General features: G+C 42.9%; 1 protein-coding gene across 2 annotated transcripts in view; it reads left to right on the top strand.

The window, feature by feature from the left end:
- The window catches only part of TGFBR3 (transforming growth factor beta receptor 3), a 187,192-nt gene that overhangs the window by 7,965 nt on the left and 154,858 nt on the right, over positions 1 to 24,369 (top strand). For both annotated transcript variants that reach the window (XM_044748975.2, XM_044748974.2), the window contains exon 2: positions 13,499 to 13,675. In XM_044748975.2, the coding sequence (XP_044604910.1) occupies positions 13,615 to 13,675 (61 nt within the window). In that variant the 5' untranslated portion in view covers positions 13,499 to 13,614. The remainder of the gene's footprint in view (positions 1 to 13,498; positions 13,676 to 24,369) is intronic.

Genomic DNA, 24,369 nt, shown 5'->3' with positions numbered 1-24,369 from the left:
AGTGGTATTTAGCTCTTGGCTCTTTTTTTTCTCACCTCCCATTAACTTCTTGCCCTGCGGCTGGTGGGCTCCCACGCCCACCACACCATGACAGGGTGCTAGAAAAGGTGCAAAGTGCAAAATTCCGGGCTCCTGTTCAAAAGTCAGCATCTTTGCTGACCTCTCTGATATGTTTGCTGCTTCACTCTCCTCTTTTCCCACGTGTTATCATCTTGGTTTCCCTGGAACTACTTCTGGTTTTCCCCTTACCTTCTGGATCTCTCTTCAGTGCATGTGCTGGCATTCTCCCAGGTCCCATTTTCCCTTCTCTTCTCAGTCCACGTTTAGTTACTCGTATTTCCATGCCTCAGTGGTCTCGTCTATGGCAGTAACTCCCAGTTTTATATTTCATACCCTTATTTCCAGTGGCCACCTGGTTGTTCTGTAGGTATTTCTGTGAAAACTAAGTCCAAAACCCAATATATTATTTCTCTGGTCCCCAGTCTCAACTCCTTTATTTCCCATGTCAGTAAATGGCACCAGTTATCAAGCGAGGAGCCTCAGGCATACTTAACTTCCTTCTGGTTTTTTCCTCGAGCTGAATCACACAGATCCCACTGTGGCTTACTGTTAGCAGCTCTCAATTGGCATTTTCTTTTCCATTTCCAACTCATCATCTCACCTGGACTATTGCAGGCATCTTCTAGTTGGTTCTCCTGGCTTCAGCATCTGTCTCCACTTATTCATTAATTTTGGTTGGTACCTTGTAGAACATGGATCTGTGTTTTCATTTCTTGCATTTTCAAAGTCTCTGCTGTTCCATTATCCTTGGCATGGGGTGTCTGGTTATCAGCAGTGTAGCTCAGCCTGCTTTTTCAGCTATTTTCCCTCTGTTTCCTCCATGAACCACACTATACCCAGACTCCTGAGGTTTCCAAAGCATGCCTGTGCTCTCATACCCTGTTCCTTTTGTACTTGCCCCTCCCCCTCTTCTCTGGTGGTCTTCTCCTTACTTGTCCAGCCTGTCTCCATTGTCAGCTTCTCTGGTGAGGCTTCTCCTGTCAGATTGCTTCTTCCCTTAATTTCTCTTACGGCACTTCTCCTGCTGCCTCTTGAGAACTTATTTTCTTTCTCTGCCAGATTGTGGACTTCGCTAGAGCGGGATTGTGTCTTATCATCTTTGTGTTCTGGGTGTGCGGCGTGGAGTTGGCATGAAATATCTCTTGTCAAATTAAATTCTTCAACTCAGTTCCACTTCAGTGAAAGCCTTGAGGAAAGATCAAGCTTACAGTTGATATATATTATACCTGTAGAAAGGACAAAGGAAATCAATTCAGAATCATAGAGTTTAGGGCTAGAGTGGGGCTTAGAAGTGATCCTCTTTAAGTCCTCCTAATGATGAGAATAACTCGGTACAGAGAGGTTAGGTGACCTGTCCAAGATCACACGGCAGAGAGTAGTTCTTCTGTCTGCCCCTTTGCGATATTCTCCACCCAGTAGCCAGAATGCCCTTGATAAAACCTAAGTCAGATCCTGTCATTCCTCTGCTTAAAACACTCTACCGTTCCTGTCTTTTTCAGAGTAAAAACCAAACTCCTGACAATGATCTGTGAAGCCGTACAACCAGCCGCTGACTCCCTTGCCTGTTACCTCTTTGACCTCACTCCTCGACTCTTTGGCTTGCTCACTCTGCTCCAGCTGCTTGACCTGCTTGCTGTTCCTTGAGCCTGCCACACGTGCTCTGTCTCAGGGCCTTTGCACGTGCTGTTGTCTTAGAATGTTTTTCTCCCAAATATCTACAGAATTCACTTCCTGTAGGTTCTTACTCAAAGAAACACACCAAACCAAAGACCCCCAAATACGTCCTTTTCCTCTTCTCTGCTTTGTTTTCTTAGTATTTATCTCTGTCTCGTAGAATTATGCATCTTGTTTATAGCCTGTGTCCCCTGACTAGAATGTAAGCTCCATGAGGGCAGGGATTTTTTTGTTTTATTCCCTGTTGAATCCTCACACCTAGAACAGTCCTAGCGCTGAACAGGCACTTGATAAATATTTGTTGGATGAATAAATAACTGAAAAGAAACAAGACTTTGTGGATTTCTTATAACTCCAGTTGAATGTACACTTATGGCATTAAAAAGGGAACACCATCAGGTCCGTCTGGAGGAAGGAGAATCTGATTTTTAAAAATCCTCATTCAAGACCTGTCAGACTGGAACACTGACCTCTTTTTCATTGTCTGACTCGAAGCAGCAACCGTGGGCTCTCCCCAGCCTTACAAGTGGTTTGGGAAGGCTCCCATTTTACCTCTGACAGGCTTGGGCTTGCTGTGGTTTCTCTCTGCTTGCGGTTTACCCTTTAACCCATTGGGCTACAAAGATGAAAAGCAAACACAGCATTAAAGAAAAGAGCTGGGGGAGAGGGTATGGGGCAGAGGAGCAGAATTTTCTTGTCACCCTGACATCTTCCCTTGGCTCCGGGCCCATCCGGAGTGCTGCTCGCTGTATCTTCTAGAGTTGCTTTGGGGCTGTGTTCTAAGGAACAGTGTGGAGACGGCCGGGTCAGATGACTCTTGAGTTTTGCTTTGATGTTCTAATCTCTTTGAAAAGAAATATTAAGTTTAGATAAAAAGGACATTGGAGAAAGGATTTTTTAAAATTAAATTACAGTCCTAATTTTGAAGAGAGCTTTTAACTCTTCTCAAGACAGGGTTGCAATTGAAATTACCACTTGCTTCTGTCAGTGAGGTGTCAAGACTGGAATCTGGTCCTAGGAAACCAATGACTTAAATCCACAGGGCAGTAAATTACACTTCTGAAGAAGCTTCTGCTTCTTGGGGGTCGGGGTTATGTTGAACGAAGAGCTAATTTATATTAGCTTAGCAGTGATGTTAGAGTGATTTGCCTCCTGCTCTTTTTGTGATAACATCAGTGTGGTTCCTCCAGAGCACTCCTGGTCAGGACAGGAAGCCCAGCCATGGAAGTCAAAGGCTTACGCGGAAGTTATTGGCCATGTGCAAAGCCAGCAGCATAATTTAACCTTGGGGTTTAAAACTATCCAACTGAAAATAGATTGTCTTAAATGGAGCTGTTATCCATTGTAGCTGAAAATCGTAGCTACCATTTCCTGAACTCTAAGAACATACTAGATATAAAGTGCTTTACATGTTATTAATTGACTTAATCCTCATAACAACCACGTTAGGGAAATAGAATGATTATCTCTACCTTACAGATGAGGTATGGAGGTGTTTAGTACATTGCCCACAGTTACACCTCTAGGAAGAGGCCAGGCAGGGATTTGAACTCAGGTAAATTGGAGGAGTTCCCACACTTTCCACTCTACTATACTCCTACAGCACACCAAGTGTGCTCTCACTGCAGGGCCTTTGCACTTGCTCACCTTACTGCCTGGGATGCTTTTCCTTCAGATACTGTCATAGATCTGTCTCTCACCTCTGTTCTCAAATGTTACTTCATCTAAGAGGCCTTCACTGATTCCACTGTGTGTGTGAGATGGTCTTCCCCTCACACCACCAAGCAATTCTCGGGCACCAGCAGGGTATATGAGAATTCAAATCAATTCTGACACTATTTACTGTCTCCCCAGAGAGAGAGAGCATTAGATTCCACAGTTTCAGGGCTCAGTCCCACAAGACTTCCCTCTACTTCAGATGCCAGTTGCAAGCCCAGGTTGTCACCTGTGCTTCTGACCGACCAGCTACAGATTGGAGGTTCCAACACCCCCTGCCTTGGGTTCAATTATCTTGCTAGAGAGGCTCACAGAACTCAAAGAAACAGTTTATTTATTAGCTTCCCGGTTTATTGTAAAAGGGTATAAGTCAGGAACAGCGGGATGGAAGAGATGCATAGGGCAAGGTGTGGGGGAAGGCTGTGGAGCTTCCATGCCCGCTGCCAGGATGCCACTCTCCCCACATCTCCACCTGTTCAACCTGGAAGCTCTCTGAACGCCAGCCTTTTGTGTTGTTATGGAGGCTTCATTGCATACACGTGGTTGATTAAATCACTGGCCCTTGGAGATTGATTCACCCTCTAGCCGCTTAGAGATGGGCGAGGTGGGACTGAAAGTTCCAACCTCTAGTCACATGGTGAGCTCTCCTGGCCACCAGCCCCATCCTTGGGTGGGGTCCACAAGTCACTTTACTAATATAACAAAAGACACATTGATCTCTCATCACTGAAGAAGTTCCAAGGGTTTTAGGAGCTTTGTACCAGAAATGGGGATGAACACCAAATATGTATTTCTTACTATAAATCACAATATCACACCTTCTGTGACCATCCCATCTTAAATAACTTCCTTCCTCTCATCACTCTCTCTGCTTAATCTGCTTTATTTTTCTCTCATAGGATTTAAACCACCACTTGACGCATTATCTATTTGTTGTCTGTCTCTCCCGTTAGGAGGTAAACTCCTTGCAAACAGTGTCATGTTTAGTTCACTGCTGTGTCCCCAGCTCCCTACACAGTACAAGATGCATGGTAGGTGCTAGTAAATGTTTGCTGAGTGAATGAATGAAGTAAAATGAGACTGCTGATTGAGCCTTGCTTCCCTGGTTTCAAAACAAAATAACTTATCCCTAATGTCAGATCTAATCAGCCCACCCACTACCAGCAGGTGACTCTGCAGTGGAGGGGCTCCTGTTGGTAGTGTTTAGAGCATGGGCCGTGGAGGCAGACAGACCAGGGCTCGTATCCTGGTGCCAGGACTTATTAGCTGGCCATCTTGGGCTTGTCTAGCATTGTGAAGCTTCACTTTTCTCACTGTAGAGTAGAGTAAAGGACATCCATCTCCTTGGGTTGTTGAGAGGCTGAAATGAGAACTTGTGAAAAACACAGTAAGCGCTCAATAGATGGTAGCTGAGATGTTTTGTGGGGTCAGAAGAAAGCAGGATGTTAGCTTGTAATAGGAAGGGGAATGAAGTGTAAACACATGAATGAGCACAGAGTAATTACAAAGCAGCATGCGGACAAGTCTTGGCTGTGCTGCTAACTAGCTGTGTAACCGTGGGCCACTCATTGAGCCTTTCTAATTCTTGGTTTGTTAATCTGTAAAATTAAAGGGTTGGAGTAGATGTTATCTATTTCTAACATTCTGAGTTGGCTCTGAGTGGAAGATAACATGGAACAAATTATACATGCATTTTGAGGAGACGGAGTGTTCACAGTGGGATGGGATCAATCAGAAGGGGCTTTTGGAATGAGGTGAGGGGACTGAGTAGAGTTCATGGAGTTTGAAGAATAGAATAAAAACGGCAGTTTTGATAACATGGGCAGATCTGATAAAATTCAGGTTATGTATATGCTTACATTGCTTGGAAGATAATTCACTTAAATATTTTTTGTTTATATAAGTTATATTAAAAATGGCGAATATAGCGTTAGTATTTTATTTGCACTTATGTTGTCAAGTTGAGTGTTTTTTTAGATAATACTTTCCAGTTTTAAGTCATTCCAGCTAGCCATTGTATGATCATATATTTCAAATTTCCACAAGTGTGTTTAAGTCTCATGGGAGGGAGTCAGGATTAGTTATTGGTCCATATACCATATAATGACAGTTATAATTAAGGTATAGAATAAAAGATTTTCTCTTTAATCTCCTCATATTAGAGATGAAGAAATTAAAGCCCAGAATGAAGTGTGACTTGTCTGAGCTTATAAAACATGTTAATGCTTGGGGCTGGCCCCGTGGCCGAGTGGTTAAGTTCGTGCACTCTGCTGCAGGCGGCCCAGTGTTTCGTTAGTTCGAATCCTGGGCGCGGACATGGCACTGCTCATCAGACCACGCTGAGGCAGCGTCCCACATGCCACAACTAGAAGAACCCACAACGAAGAATACACATGTACCGGGGGGCTTTGGGGAGAAAAAGGAAAAAATAAAATCTTTAAAAACAAAAACAAAACAAAAAAAAAAACATGTTAATGCCAGAACTCCAGCCTTTCCTCTTACTTTGAGACTGCCTGGGGTACAGGTTCTTTCAGATATACAACTCTTATTTGTTGGTTTATCATTTGTTATTGAGAAATGTTGTGATAATTCACCAGCCTTCCACACTACTTTTAATTGTAATGTATACAATAGAATTTTATACTTGCTATCCATTATGGTGCCTATATCGGATCCTTACTATGTGCCAAGTCGTAAGCTAGGTACACTCATCTCTCTTTCTAGAGTGAACAGATGAGTGCGAGAGCCATACCTGGAAGGAAATAGTTACATGAAGATTTACCTGCAGGGTTGAATTGCACTGCATTCCAGGTGTCCAAGTTTTTAACTTTGTCCAAGGGAATCATAGAAAGCTTGCTTAAAGGAGTAATGCTTACGCTGAGACCTAAGATATTGGAAAGGGGCTATGTTAGGGGGACAGTGGAGCGTCACTGAATTGTAACACAGTGAACATCACTTCTGGAAGCAAAGGCTTCTTCCTTTTGTGGGACTGAATTGAGGGGAGTGTGGTGGAGCATGCAGAGGGTGAGGTCGGACTAAGTAGGCAACGTCTAGTGGGCAGCCATTGAAGGGTTTTAATTCCTCATGTTTCACATGGCTGGGCTGTTGAATCCTTTTCTTATACTTGCTGTCCCACATTGTGGTACCTCCATTGGATGCTGATTTATGCCAAGAGATGAGCTGCTTGGGCTGCTGAGCCCTTTCCTTACCAAATAATATGAGTTGAATAATTGAAATGTATCTTTTGAGGGACTCCCCCCATGCCACCAGAGAAATAATTTTCTATTGGAAGTCAGTGAAAGGAATAAAAAAATGGGCTTAAGTGTAATTAACACAATAGTCTGTTGCTGGAGGGTTTATTCTGAATTCATGTATTTGCAGAATCCCTGTGAATATAAACAAACATGTAAATCAAATGTTTTAGTAAATTACTGTATATTGTACCAAATAGTCTGCTAGAGGTCTGGTAGATGTAGCTCCGTAAAAGATTTTTTCAATGGCCTGGGGCTTGCTGGCTGGCTGGCCTCCTGAGACTATTCAGATGTGCTGAATTTTGCTGGAATAATTGCAGCGTCATGATTTAATAAGCCTTTTCGGTGGTAGCTGATTCCTCACTGCAGGCAGCCTGGTTGGTTTGGTGGCAGTGCCAGGCTGAGTTCCGCAGCCCCCTGGCTACCCCCCCGATGCTAATTTGGAATCATGAGGTGGAACTGAGGAGGGCCACGCAGCCAGATCCCTGTAACTTATACCAGAGATGTTGAAGTGGTAGCTTTGCCACCCTTTGGGAAAAGCTTTACAATGTTATGATTTATCTTTTGGACTCATATCTCTTGTATTGAGTTAGGAATCATTACTTTTTGGTGATGGAGGGAATTTTTGAAATTCTAGATGATAAAGTCTAATCCCCAAATTAATACAAACTGATCTAAACTGCTGTTTATATTATCTCGCTGCTGGTAGTTTGCTTGGTTTTCTGAAAGTCTAGTTGCATTTTACCCATCAAAACTTCAATGACTATTATTTTAAAAAAATGTACTGTATGGGCCAGGTATTGTTTTAGGTACAATGCCCATATTCTGTCTCATACATTACAATCAGAATATCATCACCATGTTACAGATGAGGGGTGGTGGAGGTTACATGACTTGTCCAGTGTAACACATCTGGCTGGGTAAGCCCGGTTTGGAATCCCCCAGGTAGAGTTCTCTATTAATTGTAGCTTAGAATCATAAGCAACAGAGATCTTTAGATACACAAATATTAAATGTGAAAGGTGGTTCCTGGAATATTGCAAGAGTGGGTAAAAAGTCCATCCTATTTTGTGAACTGGAACGAAACATGGTCTTTTACAACCTTGTGAAATGTCTTCATTCCCACCCTCCCCTTTTTACTGGATTTTGCTTGGGTGGTAAGGTCTGTTGTGTTTGGGACAGACAGAAGGACTTTTAAGGACTGACTGAAGGTCAGCCCCAAGGAAGCCAAGCATGCTGGGGCCAGAGATGTGTTGGTCACACTCTCAGCCCAGGAGCGAGGGTGGGCCAGGCCCTAGAGGTACAGGGGAGAGTGGAGTCCAGCTTCTCTGCACATCCTGTTTCTTTTGTGCCTCCTGCCTCTCTTCGCACTGAGTCTTTGTGTGGAATTTCTGCCCATAAGTGTAGGTATTTCGAGAGCGATCCTCCTTTTTCTCCTGCCACTGGCAGCCACAGAATGTTGGCACTTTACTGTTAGGCCTCAGGATAATAATCCCCTTTAGGAGAGGCAGCCTGCTAATGGTAAATAATAACTTTTATACTGTACACGTACAATCTCATTTGATTCTTACAACAACCTTATGATGTAGGTAAGCTAAATTTGTTATTATCTTCTTACAAATGAAGAAACTGAGACTCCGTTCTGATCTAAACTACCTTTCTTGTCTGACCTGCTGCTGTAAGAAGCTTAACTGATCTTCCGTGACTCTGAGCTCCCTTCAGTCTGTTCTCCACACAGTACTCAGAGAAATCTTTAAAAACCCAGTCGGATCACACCACTTCCTCTTGAACCTCATTCCTGTCCTTTCCCGTTTAGCTTTGCAGCCATGCTGCCTCCTGTGTCGGGGATCTGTAGGGGCTCCTCTACCTCCTCACCTGGCCTCTTCAACCTCTGCTTATCCTTCAGGTTGTAGATACTTTTCCTTTAGAGCTCTTAGCATAGTGTGTAGTTGTATATTTGTGATTATTTGTTTATCTCACCAGACTTTAAGCCCATGAAGGCAGAAAACATGTCTCTTTGCTTGGCCCGTATATCCCCATTGCCTGGTGTGGAGTAAGCAATGAATATAGATTTCTTGAAGGAAGAGATGAAGGTCAGGAAATGAAATATCTTGCCTAAAGTAGTAAATGGCATGACTTTACTAGAATATAAGCTCCATGAGGGCAGAATTGGGGCTCCTGTTTCCACTGCTATATCTTTGGCGTCTTCAACAGTGCCTGGCACATAGTAGTAAATATTTGTTGAATATTGATTGTGCTTGGATGCAGTTCCAAAGATTTCTTATCCAAATCCAAGACTTTTCCCCTCTTTGTGCCAAATCTTTCTGAAAATGGGGATTTGGAATTAGCCAGTTTCTCTGTGTAGTAGAGAAATCTGAGAGTTGTGTTGTGACTCAGTAAGGTGGCTTTGCTTTCTCTGTGTACAGGTCTCAAAGGGCATCCAAATGTCATCAGACAAACAACAGTATCTCTTCTACATCCTGTACGCCCCTTTCTCCAGGCTGCCAAGCTAGATGTTGATGTCATCCATCCTGCCTCTTCTAAATCCCCTGAATAACATGTTGATAGCCATCAGAACAATTTCTCTACCAGTTTTTGTTTAACCATTTGCAGACTTAACAGTATATTTTCCTCCAAAAAATTCACTTAAATGGCAGACTAGAAACATTTTAATGATCTGTCAGAAAACCCATTTCATGTTTAAGGTATCAGCAACTATGGTGTTATTTACTATTTGAGTTTAGGGAATGGTAATTTTTTTATTTCACTCAATATTTCTCTGTTCTTAAGATCTTCAAATTTGTTGAGTGTTTTCCTGATTGGGGACTGAACAGTCTCAGCATTAAGATATGACAATGCGTAGGTTTGTGCTTCATCTTGCCCTTTGTGTTTTCAGAGAACTTGGAGTCAGACAGTATTACCAAGGATTGTTTGTTTATTATAGCTGCCACCCACAATCCTGAAGTCAAATCACAGTTTGTGATCAGTAATGATTGGTGCAGAGTGCATATGGCAAGATGGAAGTACCAATGTCTGATGGCAGCCGTGACAGTCTTTCCCCTTTCTTGGAAAAAACGTTCTGTTTTCAGAGATTGAATATTGAGGGGGAGAAAATAGAAAATGGTTCCTAGTTTTTGATGACAGACCTTCAGCTGGGAGGTAGAGTGCTGGTCATGGAAAGATCTGCTTTCTAGTCTTGACTCTGCCGTGTTATTTTGGCAAGTGCTGGTCTTGGGGATTGAGCTCCCCTTCATCAATGACGTCATGTTGACCTCTTCCAACTTTAAGGGCCATTCATATCTCTTTAGCATGTTAATTCTTTTAATTGAGAAATTGATTGACTACAAGTTAATTGTATGTTAATTCTTATTTTGATAATCTTATATAGCTGGTTTTGTTAGCCAAGAAAGGGGAATTTAGTAATTTTTTTTGCTGGCTTTTAGCCTATTGCCAGACATCATTTTGCCAATTTTGTCCTAAGATAATTTGCTCTTTAAAAAAACATCCTGTTCAACCCAAGGGATACCATTCCCAACCAATTCCTTTTGAACATTGGTTTAACTCATGATGGATTTCAGAACTCCTTTGGCTAGGGGTTTTTGGCTAGTCTTGGTCATTATCTACGTACTCGGTTGGATCACTGGGGCAGGTGGGGCAGCACGCTCAGATGAATGGCTTGAGAAATACACATAGAGGAACTCTGAAATTAGAAGAGTTAGTAGCACATTCATTGTTTTTTTTTTAATCCATTAAGCTCTCACTTAGTTTTTTTCTGTTCATTTGTGGATACTAAAAGTTATGATGCCCTTTGAATGGAACACATTACTTTGAACTGTGGGCAAAATGACTGTTACGCAGTAGACCCCAAATTGTTCTTTCAAGCTCTCCAAGTACCCTTATTTATATTTCTAAAGGGAGCATTTAGTTCTTAAAGTCCAGAGAGATTCAGTGAGGTCAGAAAACCAGGGTGAGGCATCCCTGGTCTTTGCAAACTGAGTGTGATATAACTTCAGAGAAGGAAGAAGAGTTGGTATTTCTCTAGTTTTATTTTAGATCTACCACTTTTCAGAAGCCTTTGCTCGTCCAGCATTCTTCCAGTTGGAGAACTGATCCCTAAGTCGTGTGGTAAGGCGCTGATGTTTGCAAGTTTTGGCCAAAATACGAGTTCCACTGAATGGGAACAACATGCTTCCCTTTTTATTCTCCTCCGCCTTCGGATCCTGTCACCACATTGGGAAGATTAGACAGAAAACTCTCTGCAGTTTATTTTCTTTTTGAACAAGTTACATTGTGGAGGGACTTTTAAGCTAAAAGAAGAAAAGCTCCCTCTTTGTTAGAAGCAGCAGTGTGTAGTTTCAACTTGCCTTGGACTTCCTCGGAGATGTTTGAAGATCCGGTGTAAACTTGCTGTGGTTTGCCTTTGGGTATCAAACTGTTTAGCTTGGCTCTATTATATCTGTAATTGCTGCATTTTTATAATTGCCCAATATTCTTGTCAGCAATTTGCAGTCTATATTTTTAATAGAACCGTTTGCTTTTCTTTTCCACAGGTTCCTTCAGACCTGGTTTAAGCCCCAGGATTAACACACAGTCACACAGACCCTCTGCAGCTGCGGGCAGAGGGTGACACAAGTTCATTAAATAGTCTCACAAGCCTCGTGCTGGTTATAGTTTGCGTGCCCCATAAAAATCCTCTGGGAAGCCATCTTCTTCTGAGATTTCCTTGCAGGGTTTGGCTCTTGCTGAAATAGTGTGTTCTTTTCAAGAGGGTTTTCTGTATCAGTCCATTCAGGAAATCTAATTTTTTGAAGGGAAAAAAATAGAGACAAATTCTCTTTGCTGTCAGTGACTTTTTAGTTAACAGAGGACACTTCCATTTCATCTGAGGTGATGTGGAATTATGGTCACAGAAAGGTTGGACCTCATGGGATGACTGAAGTCAATTTCATAGCTTCCAAAATTCTCTCTGTAATTAGTTTTTGAGACAAGACCATTGTGCCCCCAATGACTTGTGCCTCAACTTGACTGGCAATTTTGTTCTTTTAGTGATTCCACTCTTTAGCGTATCTCCTTTTTGCATCTTTTGTAATGTTTATTTTGCAGTAAACAGAAGATTGAACTGGTTTTACAGTAGCTAAGAATTACATAAATAACCACACCCTAATTTCTCTACTTTATTGGTATAAACATACCTCAGAGGGAATGGACAAGTAGTGATGATAATAGCTAACATTTATTCATCACTTATTATGTGCTAGGCACTGTTCTAAGCACTGTATGTATATTAATTCATTTAATCCTCCTAATAGCCCATACGATAGGTTCATGCACGAAGGGTAATCTGCCCCATGTCACCCATTTGTAGGTGGCAGAGTGGATTCACACAGAGGCAGGCTTTGAACTGCCGTTATAATCCATATTTTATTCATAGTAGGCTTTTAATCACTGTCATATACCGAGATTGAACCACAGTGCCTCCTGCATGTATAATAATTTAGTTTTAAAGCACGTCTAAAAATTATTTTTGAAATTAGAGCTTTATGTTATTATGTCTGGATAGGTGATATTTGCAAAACCCAACTGAGAATTCAGTGAAAAGGCTTCTGCTCCCTCCCTCCCACCGGTATCCCTCAGTCGCCCTATTTCCCTCCTTCTGATAGGCAATTAGTGTTACTACTGCGAAGAGCCATTTTAAATGTCTTTCTCTTAACACTTGATGAGGTAAACTAGGACCATTTAATTAGAAACTCCTTTTGCCATTGTTTTTATAGTTTTGTACTGTATCTACAAGTGCCCGAACTGGCTTCATTTCTGAAGGCAGCGAGCTGGTTCTGTGGCTGGTAGTTCCTGGCTGAGGGGCACAAGGCTGCAGTCCCCAGCAGTTTGAGATGGTTCCTGGAGACTCCGTGATCCTGCCTCGCCCAGGCCTGAGATCAGGCAGCGTCTCTGTGCCTTTATCCAGTTGTGGGATGACTTTTATTCCTGAGGAGAAGGAATCATCTCCCTACACAATGCCTGGAACATAGTGGGTGCTTAATAAATGTTTGTTGACCAACTTCTGTGGGTTGTGCCAGGCTCGGGGATATAGGGCTGGAAGATATACTTTGGAGGGTCTAAATGAGGTAATCTTTAGGGCCATAGGAGGGAGATTCAAGGTAAACAAATCACCACGAAACACATCATTCAAGGCTCTGGATGGGAAAAGTTTAGAAAGGACCTTTGGTTGCTCTCTGCCGGTAACCACGTGGTCTCAGAGGGGGCTAAGAAACACGGAAGAGTTTTCTCCCCTTACAAGCTTGGCAAACGGGTTGAAATAAGAATTTGCCTTTTAATGGTTCTTTATTTTTCAGATAGATTCTAAATGTATTTTAATTTGATCCTTGTGTTAACTCTGTCATTATAACATCAGATTGAGTCTCTGATCAGCGTTGTTTGTGTTTTCTTGTTGGCGCTGGGGAATTCATGTGTCAGGTGGCATGGATTCCTATAGTGCCACAGCATAACTGGTGATGCTATTTTATAGGTGCACCTTGATTTTCTTCTGTATTCTCAAAATTTTAAATAAAACCAAAGATTTAAAATGTCAAAAATAGGATGTCTTTGCAAAAGTATTTGCCATAAAAATCTTTCTTGGGTAATTACCACCCCCACATCAGTTTGTTTGAGTGCTGTCTTGGCAGCTGTTGAGATAAATTTATCTTATACTTTTTGGAAATTCTTCATTTCACTTTAATGTGTGTTTATGAAAAGAAGTTCCTGCATTAAGTTTTCTTCTTGAAATATGTTTATTTTTACAGGCAATTTGGAAATTGGAAAGGATTTTAAGGTCACTTCTGATTTGCAAATCGTGACTACGATCTGAAGAACTGCAGGCTGAGGTGACTGAACAGGACCCACTTTTGGAGAAATAAAAATGGCTTCTCATTATGTGGTGGCCATGTTTGCCCTGATGAGTTCCTGTCTAGCCACTGCAGGTAAGCTGCGTAATACAAACTGCATGTTTGTTATATTCTTTTGGATATATTTTCCCTCAGTCTCTTTAGTTTAGAAAAATTTAGGACGTGATGTTTATGTAAAACTTATGTATCTATGTTCTTCAGAGAAATAAAATGTTTGATTACTATGCAGATACATAGTATGTTTGCCTGTGTTATATTTTACCAGATGGTGCTAGACATTCTAATGTCAATGACATAGATACCTAACCACCCTTCAGTGTTCAGATGGGTAGAGACCAAATATGCTAATGTTTCATCCAGCTTAATTTTGTTACATGCATAGATTACATTTAATTTCTTGTTCTAAATAAGAATTACAAGAAAGCCTTTTTGTTCTTTATTCCGAAATAAATAGATTTTCTAGATAGAGGAGACGCTCTTGGCATAAGCTGCTTAGGAGGTTTTTAATTTTGCCCCTTTCAGATATTTTAATATGTAACTTTTAAAAAAAAGTACAGAAATACACTGTGCTTCCTGGAGGCCATCTGAGTGTGAGGTTGGAGATGAGAAGCAGCAAATGACTCGGTTGGAACATTGTTGCTTAAGTAAGAGTATCAGGTCCCCCACGTCAACAGCTTAGTGTTCACACTCAGGCTTACTTAACACGTGTGGAAGCTTAATTTGCTCTGTTTTATTGTAATTTGCTTTATGTCTCTTCTGTGATGAGTTACATAATACTAATTTGTTGGACCAGTTCTAGAATCTGGCTGGTCTCAACAAGAAATGCATTGACTTGAAAAATGATTAGCTTCTTGGTTTTGGCTATTGAATTCACATACAGATGAGATGATAGAGATGATAATTACCATTTATTGAGTGTGCAGTACAGCCAGGCATTGGCTAAACAGTTATAGAGTATAACAAGGAGTGAATATGTCCTTATTTCGTGAGCTCTTTTCACAACTCTGAGATAGGTGTGATTATTTTTCCCATTTTACGGATGATGAAGTGAGATACGGAGAGAAGTTGCACAGCGTCATGTAGCTAGGAGGTGGAGGAGCCAGGTTTACATCTATGCTCTTAACCTCTGTGCTCTGCTGAGGAAGCCAGACCACAGTGATGGCTCCAGTAGACTCAGACCAGGAGTCCTATGTAGGCCCTGAGTGACTGAGTGAAAGCCAGTTTGCAGAACTTGGTTTATGAGATTGGAAAGCAGAATGTCCCCCTTGTTGCAAATATCTTGAGAGAAAGTTACTACACTTTTTGTTTTTTGAATGCCATGTATGAATTTGAACTGCCCATTCTCTCTGTCAGCAGTTTCATTTTGTCTCATGATTGAAGAGTTATTTGCCTTTTAGCCTGTGCGTTAAAACTGATCTTAATTAAAATCTCATTGAAAAGTAATAAAAAAAAAAAAGAGAAACGACTTGATGGAAAATGTGCTGTTTTGATGACAAGATGTATAATCATACCTGATGGGTTTGAGGCAGAATTTTCTGCTTTCATTGATGCCTGGGACAAACTGGAAAACAAAGGTTGTTTTTTTTTTTTTTTTTTGAGGAAGATTAGCCCTGAGCTAACATCTGCTGCCAGTCCTCCTCTTTTTGCTGAGGAAGACTGGCCCTGAGCTAACATCCGTGCCCATCTTCCTCTATTTTATATGTAGGATGCCTGCCACAGGATGGCCTGACAAGCAGTGCCATGTCTGCCCTCGGGATCTGAACTGGCCAACCCCGGGCTGCTGAAGCAGAACATGGGAACTTAACTGCCACCAGGCCAGCCCTATCCTTAGTTTTATAGATAGATGAGGAAACTGAAGCACAGAGAGGTTAAGTAACTTCCTCAAGGTCATACAGCTAATAAGTGGCAGATTTAATCCTAAACCTACTTTGTCTGGGTCTGCAGATTGAGCCTTTAAGTCTCTACATGCTGAGGGAGTACTGATCGCAAGGGTATTTGTTTAGAAAAAATGATAATAGGTTTGCTGTGTGCTAGCTGTGCCCTCTTGAAACATCAAGTAAATCACTTATTCTCTGAGTCCCTGCTAAAGCAAAGTACTAGTCACTTAGGAAACTACAAAGAAATCCAAGATTCATCCCTTCCTTTGAGTCGCTTGTACCTTAGTTAGGCAAATAAAATATAACTATATAACAAAATAATCAGTGTGTGGTGAGTGCCCAGTAAAAGCACAAAGACCTCAGAGCGTTTGGAAGGGGCCGCCAGGTGGGTTAGAGCATCCGGGCAGGGCTTTGTGGGAGCGCCGGGCCTGAGCTCGGTTCCGAAGGCTGGGCAGAATCTAGGAAGGGGAAGGTGTTGGGTTGACAGTGTGGGAGGAGTGTGTCTAGCACAGTACGTGGCACCTGGGCGCTTGCTGTTTTTGTGGCGAATGGAGGCCCTGGAAAACTGGTCCAGGAGCGTGGCAGGAGGGCTGTTTAGAAGGAAAGAAGCAAGCAGGTTGTGGAGGAACTTGAATGTCAGAACGAGGCCTGCGGATTTCATTTTGAGGTTTGGATTCTCTCCTTTTCCATTCCCCTGTAGCCAAAGTCATATGCTGTTTACGCTTAAAATTCAAACGGTGGCCTCGAAAAGTGAGGCTGAGAGTATGGCCTTCAGAGACGACCGTGCCTGGCACATCGGCTGACCTCTGTCAATGCCTTGCTCTCTGCCAGCTGATTTGTTTTGTCTTTATGAGACAAGTCTATGAAGTGGGTCTTAGTATTATATCATCATCATCTGCATTTTACAAACAAGGAAACTGAAACTCAGTTTGGTTAATAATTTGCATCAAGTCTTGTAACTAAGTGAAGAGCTGGGACTTGAACCCAGGCAATTTGGCTCTAGAGTCCAGCCCGTGCACCAGCCCACTGGAGCCTCTGTGTAGGAGACCCTCAGTGTGGAATGAATGAGCCTCTTCGCTTGATTGAGGAGCCATCCATGAGACACCCTGGAACCAGATTAAACCCCTTTGGCCTCAGAAGAGACGTACGTAAGTTGTCAGAGTGGAAGGACCCTCAAGTAATGGGCCTTATTGATTTGCTTTCTGACTTCACTGACGTGGCCGTGAGGTTCTGTTGTGGAGTTCTTGGCAGCAGAAGGGACGAAGGCTGGAAAAGGCCTGCCTTAGATACCCAGCCAGCGAGGGGCAGAGCACAGCGCAGCACATGAAATGAGCCCAAGTTAGAATAGTAGGAGACTGCTTGTTCCAGCCCATGGGTTTGGCTGGGCCTTCAGTGAAAGCCTTTCCTTCTCTGCTTGTGGCTGAGGGGGAAGTAGGCAAGGGGCAGCCAGCCACGGCCCAGGGTTAGCGGATGCTTTGACAAAACTCATGCGTTTTCCTTCCCTCCCTCGTTCCTTGGAAATTGTACAGCATTGTGGGGAGGGAGGGCCATGCTCTTGGTGAACAAGAGCTGTGTAGGGACCCTAAATGCCTCCCGATTAGAAATTACCCTAGCTTTTTGGCACCTTATCTTAGATCCTGTAATCTCTCTCAGAAAAGTAGGAAGTTTAAAAAATAAATACTTGCTCCTGTGGGTTTAAGGCTCCGTAAGTTTTCACTTTGAAAACTGTTCCGCTACACATCTTTAAAAAATATTAACTGCTGCCTCTGAGGCTCACCAGAGTTAGGTAGGGCTGTGTTCCCAGGAGCCCTAATAACGGGAAAAAGAGCACACAGACAGAATTCAGGGAAATTTGCTTGGTTGGAAGTGATGGACTTGTCTGCAGGCACTGGCCCCTTGTGTCAGGTCAGAGCGGTACTGCTAGGGTGCATTCTGCAGCGAGATTGCTGGCCTCCATGCCCGCGAGCTGTTCGTGGGATGGTCCACTCTTTCCATTTGGGGCCTGATCATCCTCTTGGAGGCTTGCCCATGACCCGCACACACATTTCTGTTGAGCAAACACATTTCTTTTCATCTCTACTGGATGTACCTGGGTATAATCCACAGCAAGGAAAAATAGAGATATTTTTAGCTGGAGCTATTTTCCTGCTAAGTAAGCTCTGAACTCTGTCCATGGGACAGCAAGCAGAGATACCAACTGGATAATACTTGGTTTGGAACAGGACAGGCTGGCAGCCTTGGGGAGAAGCTAAACGAATAATAATATCATTTTATATTTATAGTTTTCAAAATGCTCTTATATTTAGTATTTCATTTGGTTCTCATAGCAGTCCCTGGGGTAGGCAAGTGTTGTTTTCTTCATTTCTAGAATGAGAGTAATGGAACTTAGAAAAAGTAATTTAGAAAGATGCTTCAACTCTCGTTGAAACCAAAAGTCAACACACTTCTGCAGACGAGATGCACTGACAAGTCTTACGGTCTTTTTGCTCCAGTGCACCTGTTAGCACCTCTGAAAACAGTGCCCGCCAGGCACTCGACTGGGTGCTCTCTGCGTATCAGTTCGTTTAATCCTTACAGAAACCCAGTGAGTAGGTATTTCGCATTATTACTGTTTTTTTGTAATTATTACTACTGCCACCCGTCCTACTATTATTATTATACTCATTTTACCAGTGAGGAAACTGAGGCTTAGGGAAGAAAGGTGTAGTATCTAATGAGACACAGATCAATTTTTAGAAAAGTTAAAATGGCCATGTATGTGCAGTCATACAGCTAGTAACTGGCAGAGTGGCAGCAAGTTCAGGGTTCATGCTGTTTCTGTTATGTGCCCAAAAGGAGCTGGCACTCTTTCTCTTAGGCTGGAGATGAATGGCCTGAGGACCACAGAGGTGGTTCTGCCATCATTTTCTCCTCTCTGCCAAGTGAGTGATCAGAGGCTGTAACTCATAATGGCAGGAAGGCAGGGAGAGTGCCGGGAGCGGGGGGCTGCCCCCCGGGAATGTAAAGGATAGAGGAGGGATGGACTTGAAGGTTCAAAGCAAATTCAACAGGCCTTCTCTTGCCAACCCCTAAATCTCTGGACACAGCTAGTTGGTTTGGTCTGTGATGATTATTGTTTTTAGGTGGTTATTATAACCACTTTGTGTTAATTCCACTTTTGGATACATAGTGAAAAGATATTTGATTGTGATGCCAGCTATCACACAGTGCCAACTTTCTGTTTATTTGAAAGAGCGAAGAACCATATTAAAAGACCCAGAGTGGATAGAGTGGCCTGCGTTTTAGGTGTGTTCCCTTTGGAGATACCATGCACACTCAAGCATTATGAAGTCCTTCCTGCTTTATGTTTTTGCACAGAAGCAGTAAACACACACATACACAGGTGGGCCAGTTAGCAGTAGTCAAGAAAAAAGGTGTTTGTTTTTCGAACATCCCCCTGCTCTGCATGGACCTGGATTGGGTGTATGTGGGGTGGAATATGATATCTAATAAGAGGCCTTTTGTTTTTCGTTTGCGAGGAGAGTTTACTAATAGATAGTTGAATAACCAGATGTGCATATAGTGTAAGAAAGAATGTGAGTAAGATTATACGCAGATTTCATGCCAGATAAGTCAGCAGAACCCAGGTTTCTCTCTGCTTTGCAGCCTTGGCCTAAACTGTCTAATTGTCACCCTGCTTTCTGGATTCCTGATTTGTTTGGATTCTTTCGGGACACCAGCGATGGTCTTTTTTATAAACACTGGTCAACATTTCCATCAGGACAGAGCTGTGTGTGTGCCCACACAGCTCTCGAATGGCTCATGGCGTGTACTTTCACACCTTATGTATGTAGGAAATTAGGCTTTCTTAGCTTGTTTGCTTTGATAACTAATCCCTTCTTCGCCGGGGCCCCCTTGGATCCTGGATAGCGCTCCGAGCTCCGAGTGCTGGTTTTGGAAGCGTTGCAGGAGGAGGGAGTGTGCTGGGAAGGGTTCCAGCACCAGGCCTTCCCTCAGGACGGGCCTGTGCGCAGTCATCCAGGCCTTGAGGCACCTGTCCCTCTCGGAAGATTGGCCCAGCTTGCACTGCATCCCTGTGAGCCTCTGGCTTTCATTTTCTTTAAAATGTTTTCTGCCAGAGTAGCCTAAAAAAGATTTATCCTGAAGTCCCGTATAGCCATATTTTTGTTCCCTGAGAGGACACTATAAATCAGGAGGAATTCTAGAGAGCTTAAAAACGCACTTGCTCTCAGAATATTCCTTCCAAGGATGAGGCAGCAGGTGCTCTAGGGACTGGGGCCCAGCTATCCTCCTGCCCTATCCTGCCAACTCTTAGCAATCTTAAAAAAAAAAAAAGCTGGAGTGGAATGTGGGCAATCTTACCACCTTCAAAGGAAAATGTTGATTTTTTGGGGGGGGAGGGGGTGAGGAAGATTGGCCCTGAGCTAACATCTGTCACCAATCCTCTTTTTGCTTGAAGAAGACTGGCCTTCAGCTAACATCTGAGGTAATCTTCCTCTTTTTCTTGATGAGTGGCGCAGGTCCACGCCCGGGATCTGAAGCTGTGAACCCTGGGCCGCTGAAGCGGAGTGTGCTGAACTTAACCACTACACCGCTGGGCCGGCCCCTTGATTTTTTTTTTTTTTAAAGTTATTCTCTCTGTTGGTAATGAAGGGTGAGAAGTGGTAGTTATGGCAAAAGGAGAAAGTTCTATTAAAACTGTGTTAAGTCCCGTGTGTTGCTTCCCTTTGTCCTCACACATGCCCCTCATGTGCGTGAATGACTTAGTCCTGGTCTCGATGATGGATTAGAGGCACCAGGAGTAACGCCTCTCTTCCCTCCTACCCTTCTGCCCCATCCAAAAGGATGCTCAGGTAGCATAGGCCTCAGGAGAGGGGAGAGCGGAGTGTCAGCCTCTGGAGCGGCCCCTGCTCTGTAGTTTCTGTCAGTGCCGCCAGGGTGCTGCTGTAGCACTTTCTTGAACTTTTCCAGTGGCATCTGTGTGTGCCAGCGCTGTTGTTTCGTTGCCGCATGGTGAAGCAGAATGCCATATAGCTCCCACCCTCCCCTTCCTTTTGAGTTTGAGGAAAGAGCCATTTATCATTACACCTTTTCTTTCAACTTTTAAATAACTGCTATGTTTAGATGAGGTCAGAAAGCTTTGAGTGCCCACCAAGTCTCAGGTCCGTTGCCAAGCTTCTGAGGCACAGAAAGGGGAGACTTTGGAGTTCGTGAGAACAATGAGTTTTTTTCCACCCTCTAACGTGGTTGAGTTTCCCAAAGTGTTAATTGATTGATGGATTCAATAAGCACTATTGAGCATTCTAGACATTATTCCAGGTGTTGGAGACATAGCAGTTAACGAAACAGACAAAAATCCTTGTCCTCATGAAGCTTACCTTCTAGTGGGGAGACGCAGACTAGAAACAAAAAAATTAGGCGTGTTTTAGCAGGTTCAATGGAGAAAAAGCAAAGGGCCTAGGGCTTGTGAGTGGGGAGTACAATTTAAAGTTAGGTGATTATGGAAGTCCTCACTGGGAAAATGACATTTGAGCAAAGATTTGAAGGAGTCCACCTCCTTCAAAGTGGATATCTGAGGGAGCAGGCATTCCAGGCAGAAGGAAAAGCAATTGCAAAGGTCCTGAGGTGACAGTTTGCTAAGCTGCTGAAGCAATAGGAAGTGGGCCAGGTGGCTGCTAGAGTGGAGAGTCACAGAGTTAATTGGGGAGCATGTGTGCATAGAGCCTTGTAGGCCGTTGTAAGTAGTAAGCCTTTTACTCGGAGTGAGATGGCGCCATTGGAGGGTTTGAGCACCAGAATGATATGATCTGAAGGGTGTTGTAAAAGGATCACTCTGGCTGCTGTGTTGAGAACAGACTGCTGGGCAAGGGTGCAGTTGGGAATACTGGTTGGTGGCTACTGTAATCGTTGAGGCAAGAGATGTTGGTGGCCAGGATCAGAGTTTAGAAGGCAGGACCCTTGGGAGAGATAAGCTTATGAAGTTAAGAATGATTTTGTGATTTTTCTTTCAATTTATTCCTTTTGGGGAGGAAAGGGGATAAAGACATATATCATATCAGTGGAATACTGTGCCATAACCTAATAGTAAAGATAGTTACCGCTTGTATCTGAAAACCCTATTTTGTATCTTAAAACACAGAACAACCCCGTACACCATCTAGAGAAAACCTCTTTGCACTGTGAAGGAAAAATCAGTCTTAAAGCCTGGAGCCTCTCTCCCCAGTGACTTACTCTCCTGATGTCCAGGTCTCATCGTTTCCCTTCCCCCGGTGGTCTGTTCTCAGGGTTATGGATTTTGAGGGTCTTACCACCTTTTGCGAAAGTGCTTCTCATAGCAAAGCGAGAATTTCAGAGAAATACAGTTGCATCCAGCTTTCCATCATAAATAAATGTGTTGTGTTTAAACTCGTTTTTATTAGACTACATGTTAAATGTGAGCAAGGAGCCTGATACTTATAGCAGTTTTTTTCTGTAAAGAAAATAATCACTTTAAAATATGTTTTATAATAGGAACGTTCATATTGATTTTGCCTGAGGATGGGTTGTACCCAACCTGCTTTTGGAGTTGGAAGTTATAAACAGACAGATATTATACCGGTGCTTTCTAAACTTCAGTGTGCGTGCGAATCACCAGGGGTCATGTTAACATGCAGATTCTATTTTAGAAGGTCTTGATGGGTCACAGATTATACCTTGTTAAACAGGTCCCTGTGATGTTGATGGTGCTGGTCTGAGGACCACGTTTGACAGCATAGATCATCTGTTTTCTCAATGCACCATTTGTAACACAGAACCTGCAAACACCTTCTAGAAAATTCTTACTGTCATAAAAGAGCTTGGTTTTAGCATGCCCTTGAAACAGCTACCTTGAAAACCTTCCAGTAAACTCCATTGGGCCAGAGGGATCCATGTGCTGGAGAGGAAATTGGTTTGAGGGAGTGAGTTCCACAGACACCTTTAGCTCTCAGCTGTGAGTGCGGCGCACCTGCAGCGCCCAGGTGCATCTTTGTTATTTATTAGCTGGGGCTGTACCTTGACACAGTCCTCATAGTTGTTAAAGAAGGAATTTCCCTCCAGTTTTTCCTTTATGTGCCTCTTGCTTTTTCCCATTTCTTGCCTTGGGACTTAACAGACCGAGATAGTGGACTTGTATTGATTCAGTGAGCGTGGGGCCATTGGTACAGGCACCTGTGGCTGGGGAGACTCTAGATAATGAGGGATGGGGCCAGCTGACTGGATAAAAGGCAGAGTTGAGGTAGGTTAACAAAGGGTTAAAAAAAGGTTAATGTTAAGGGGGCACACCTCATTTCTCCTGGAGCTGTCCTGGTTTTTAACTCTGCTTTACTTGCTGATTCCCACTTCATTCTTATAATCAGACTTCTTTTAAAACACTTTAAAAATTAGAACTTTAAAATTAGAACTTTAGGCTAGAACTTTAACAAAAAATTAAGTTTTTCAGAAGGGGAAAAAATTCACTAAATTGTTATTGGTATTTTTCTAAGCACCCCGACACTGTATTTGCTAAAAATCAAGATAAGACACTGAGTAGATTTAACCTCTGTGCCTGAAGAGTTATCTTTTCAAATAACCTTTATTAATTATTTTGCCACTGAGTAGTTTATAAGGTTTTCTGATTTGCTTTCTCAGATCTCATCACTGTCATGGGGCCGCAGGGCGGGTGGACAGTTAGCAACCTAAGCAGAGCCCTGGAGCTTGCCACACGCCCCAGGTGGTGGTGGTTCTGTTTTTGAAATTGGACCAGAAAAGTCCAGAGGAATGCAGCAACATTTTTACTTCTCGTCCCCCCGATAGCTTTTTTCCTGGGCCTCCCAAAAATGTGTTTATCTTGCTGGCCATGCATGTGGAGCAGTCTGGAATTTTGTGTGGCATTAGATAGTGAAAAAAATAGAAAGATTTCCCACATGACTGAGGTTATGGGAGTGGGAAACCTTGGATTATACAGGACCCTGATTGAAAGAAGGGAAATTGGGGATGAGATTTATTTTAGTATTTAGTTTTTAAAACTACTGTGCATCTTTTTTTTTTCTTTTAAACCAGTCTTTTGGGGAATGGAGGTTTGGATTAGAAGCAATGCCAAACTTTTTAAGAATCAATCAAATCAAGAGTTTCCACTCATTGGAAGAAAAAAATGTCTTTGGGGGAAAGAATAGTTTAAACTTCAAGAGCTTGCTAATTATATAATTTGAAGGCAGGGTCTGGCATATTAGGGAGGACTCAGAGGGCCTGACCTCAGCAGCCCCCCCACCTTTGTCACCCCAGGATGTCTTCAAGGATGGCTTCACTGTCACTAGCCAGGTCCCATCCTGGCCCTCTCTGGTGCCTGGGGAGTCTGTGTCCTCTGTTTTGCCATTAATTAGCTCTGGAAATACGCTATCAAAGGCCCTCTGGCAATGTTTCATTAATAGTACGGGGTGAATTCAAAAGCACTAATTAATTGTTTTAGATGGTTTGCAAAGCCTGTGCTGAAAAACCTAATGCCTGTAGGAGAAAGTTGGCAGAGAGGCTGTTCAGAGATTAGCCTGGAAGGCTCAATTGCCTTTTGGAGTTGGGCCAAGAGGGGAGTTGTTTTTCTTTTTGGAGAAGTGCTTGTGGCCATACTGTTCCCTAAATTCCCCTTTTACTGCTCCAGGCTCTTGGCTGATGGAGCTCATATGGACCTTGCCGAGCTAGGGAGCCCAAAGAACATCTTCTAGTTTTGTTTGTTTTTTGTTTTGTGAGAGAAACACAATTACTTAACGTTCATTAACTAAATAAATACTCCCCAAGGGCCTCTTCTTAGAGAGAGGAAAGGGAGCTCTAGTTTGTTATGAAACAATTCAGGTTTTAAGTGTTAAATGTTCAAAGGCACCAGGATCAGGCCTTAAAGTGGTT

The sequence above is a fragment of the Equus asinus genome, chromosome 16 (genome assembly GCF_041296235.1).
Source record: "Equus asinus isolate D_3611 breed Donkey chromosome 16, EquAss-T2T_v2, whole genome shotgun sequence".
Classification (NCBI taxonomy): domain Eukaryota; kingdom Metazoa; phylum Chordata; class Mammalia; order Perissodactyla; family Equidae; genus Equus; species Equus asinus.
The sequence above is the reverse complement of the archived record's forward strand: the minus strand, read 5'-3'. Positions and strand labels throughout refer to the sequence as shown.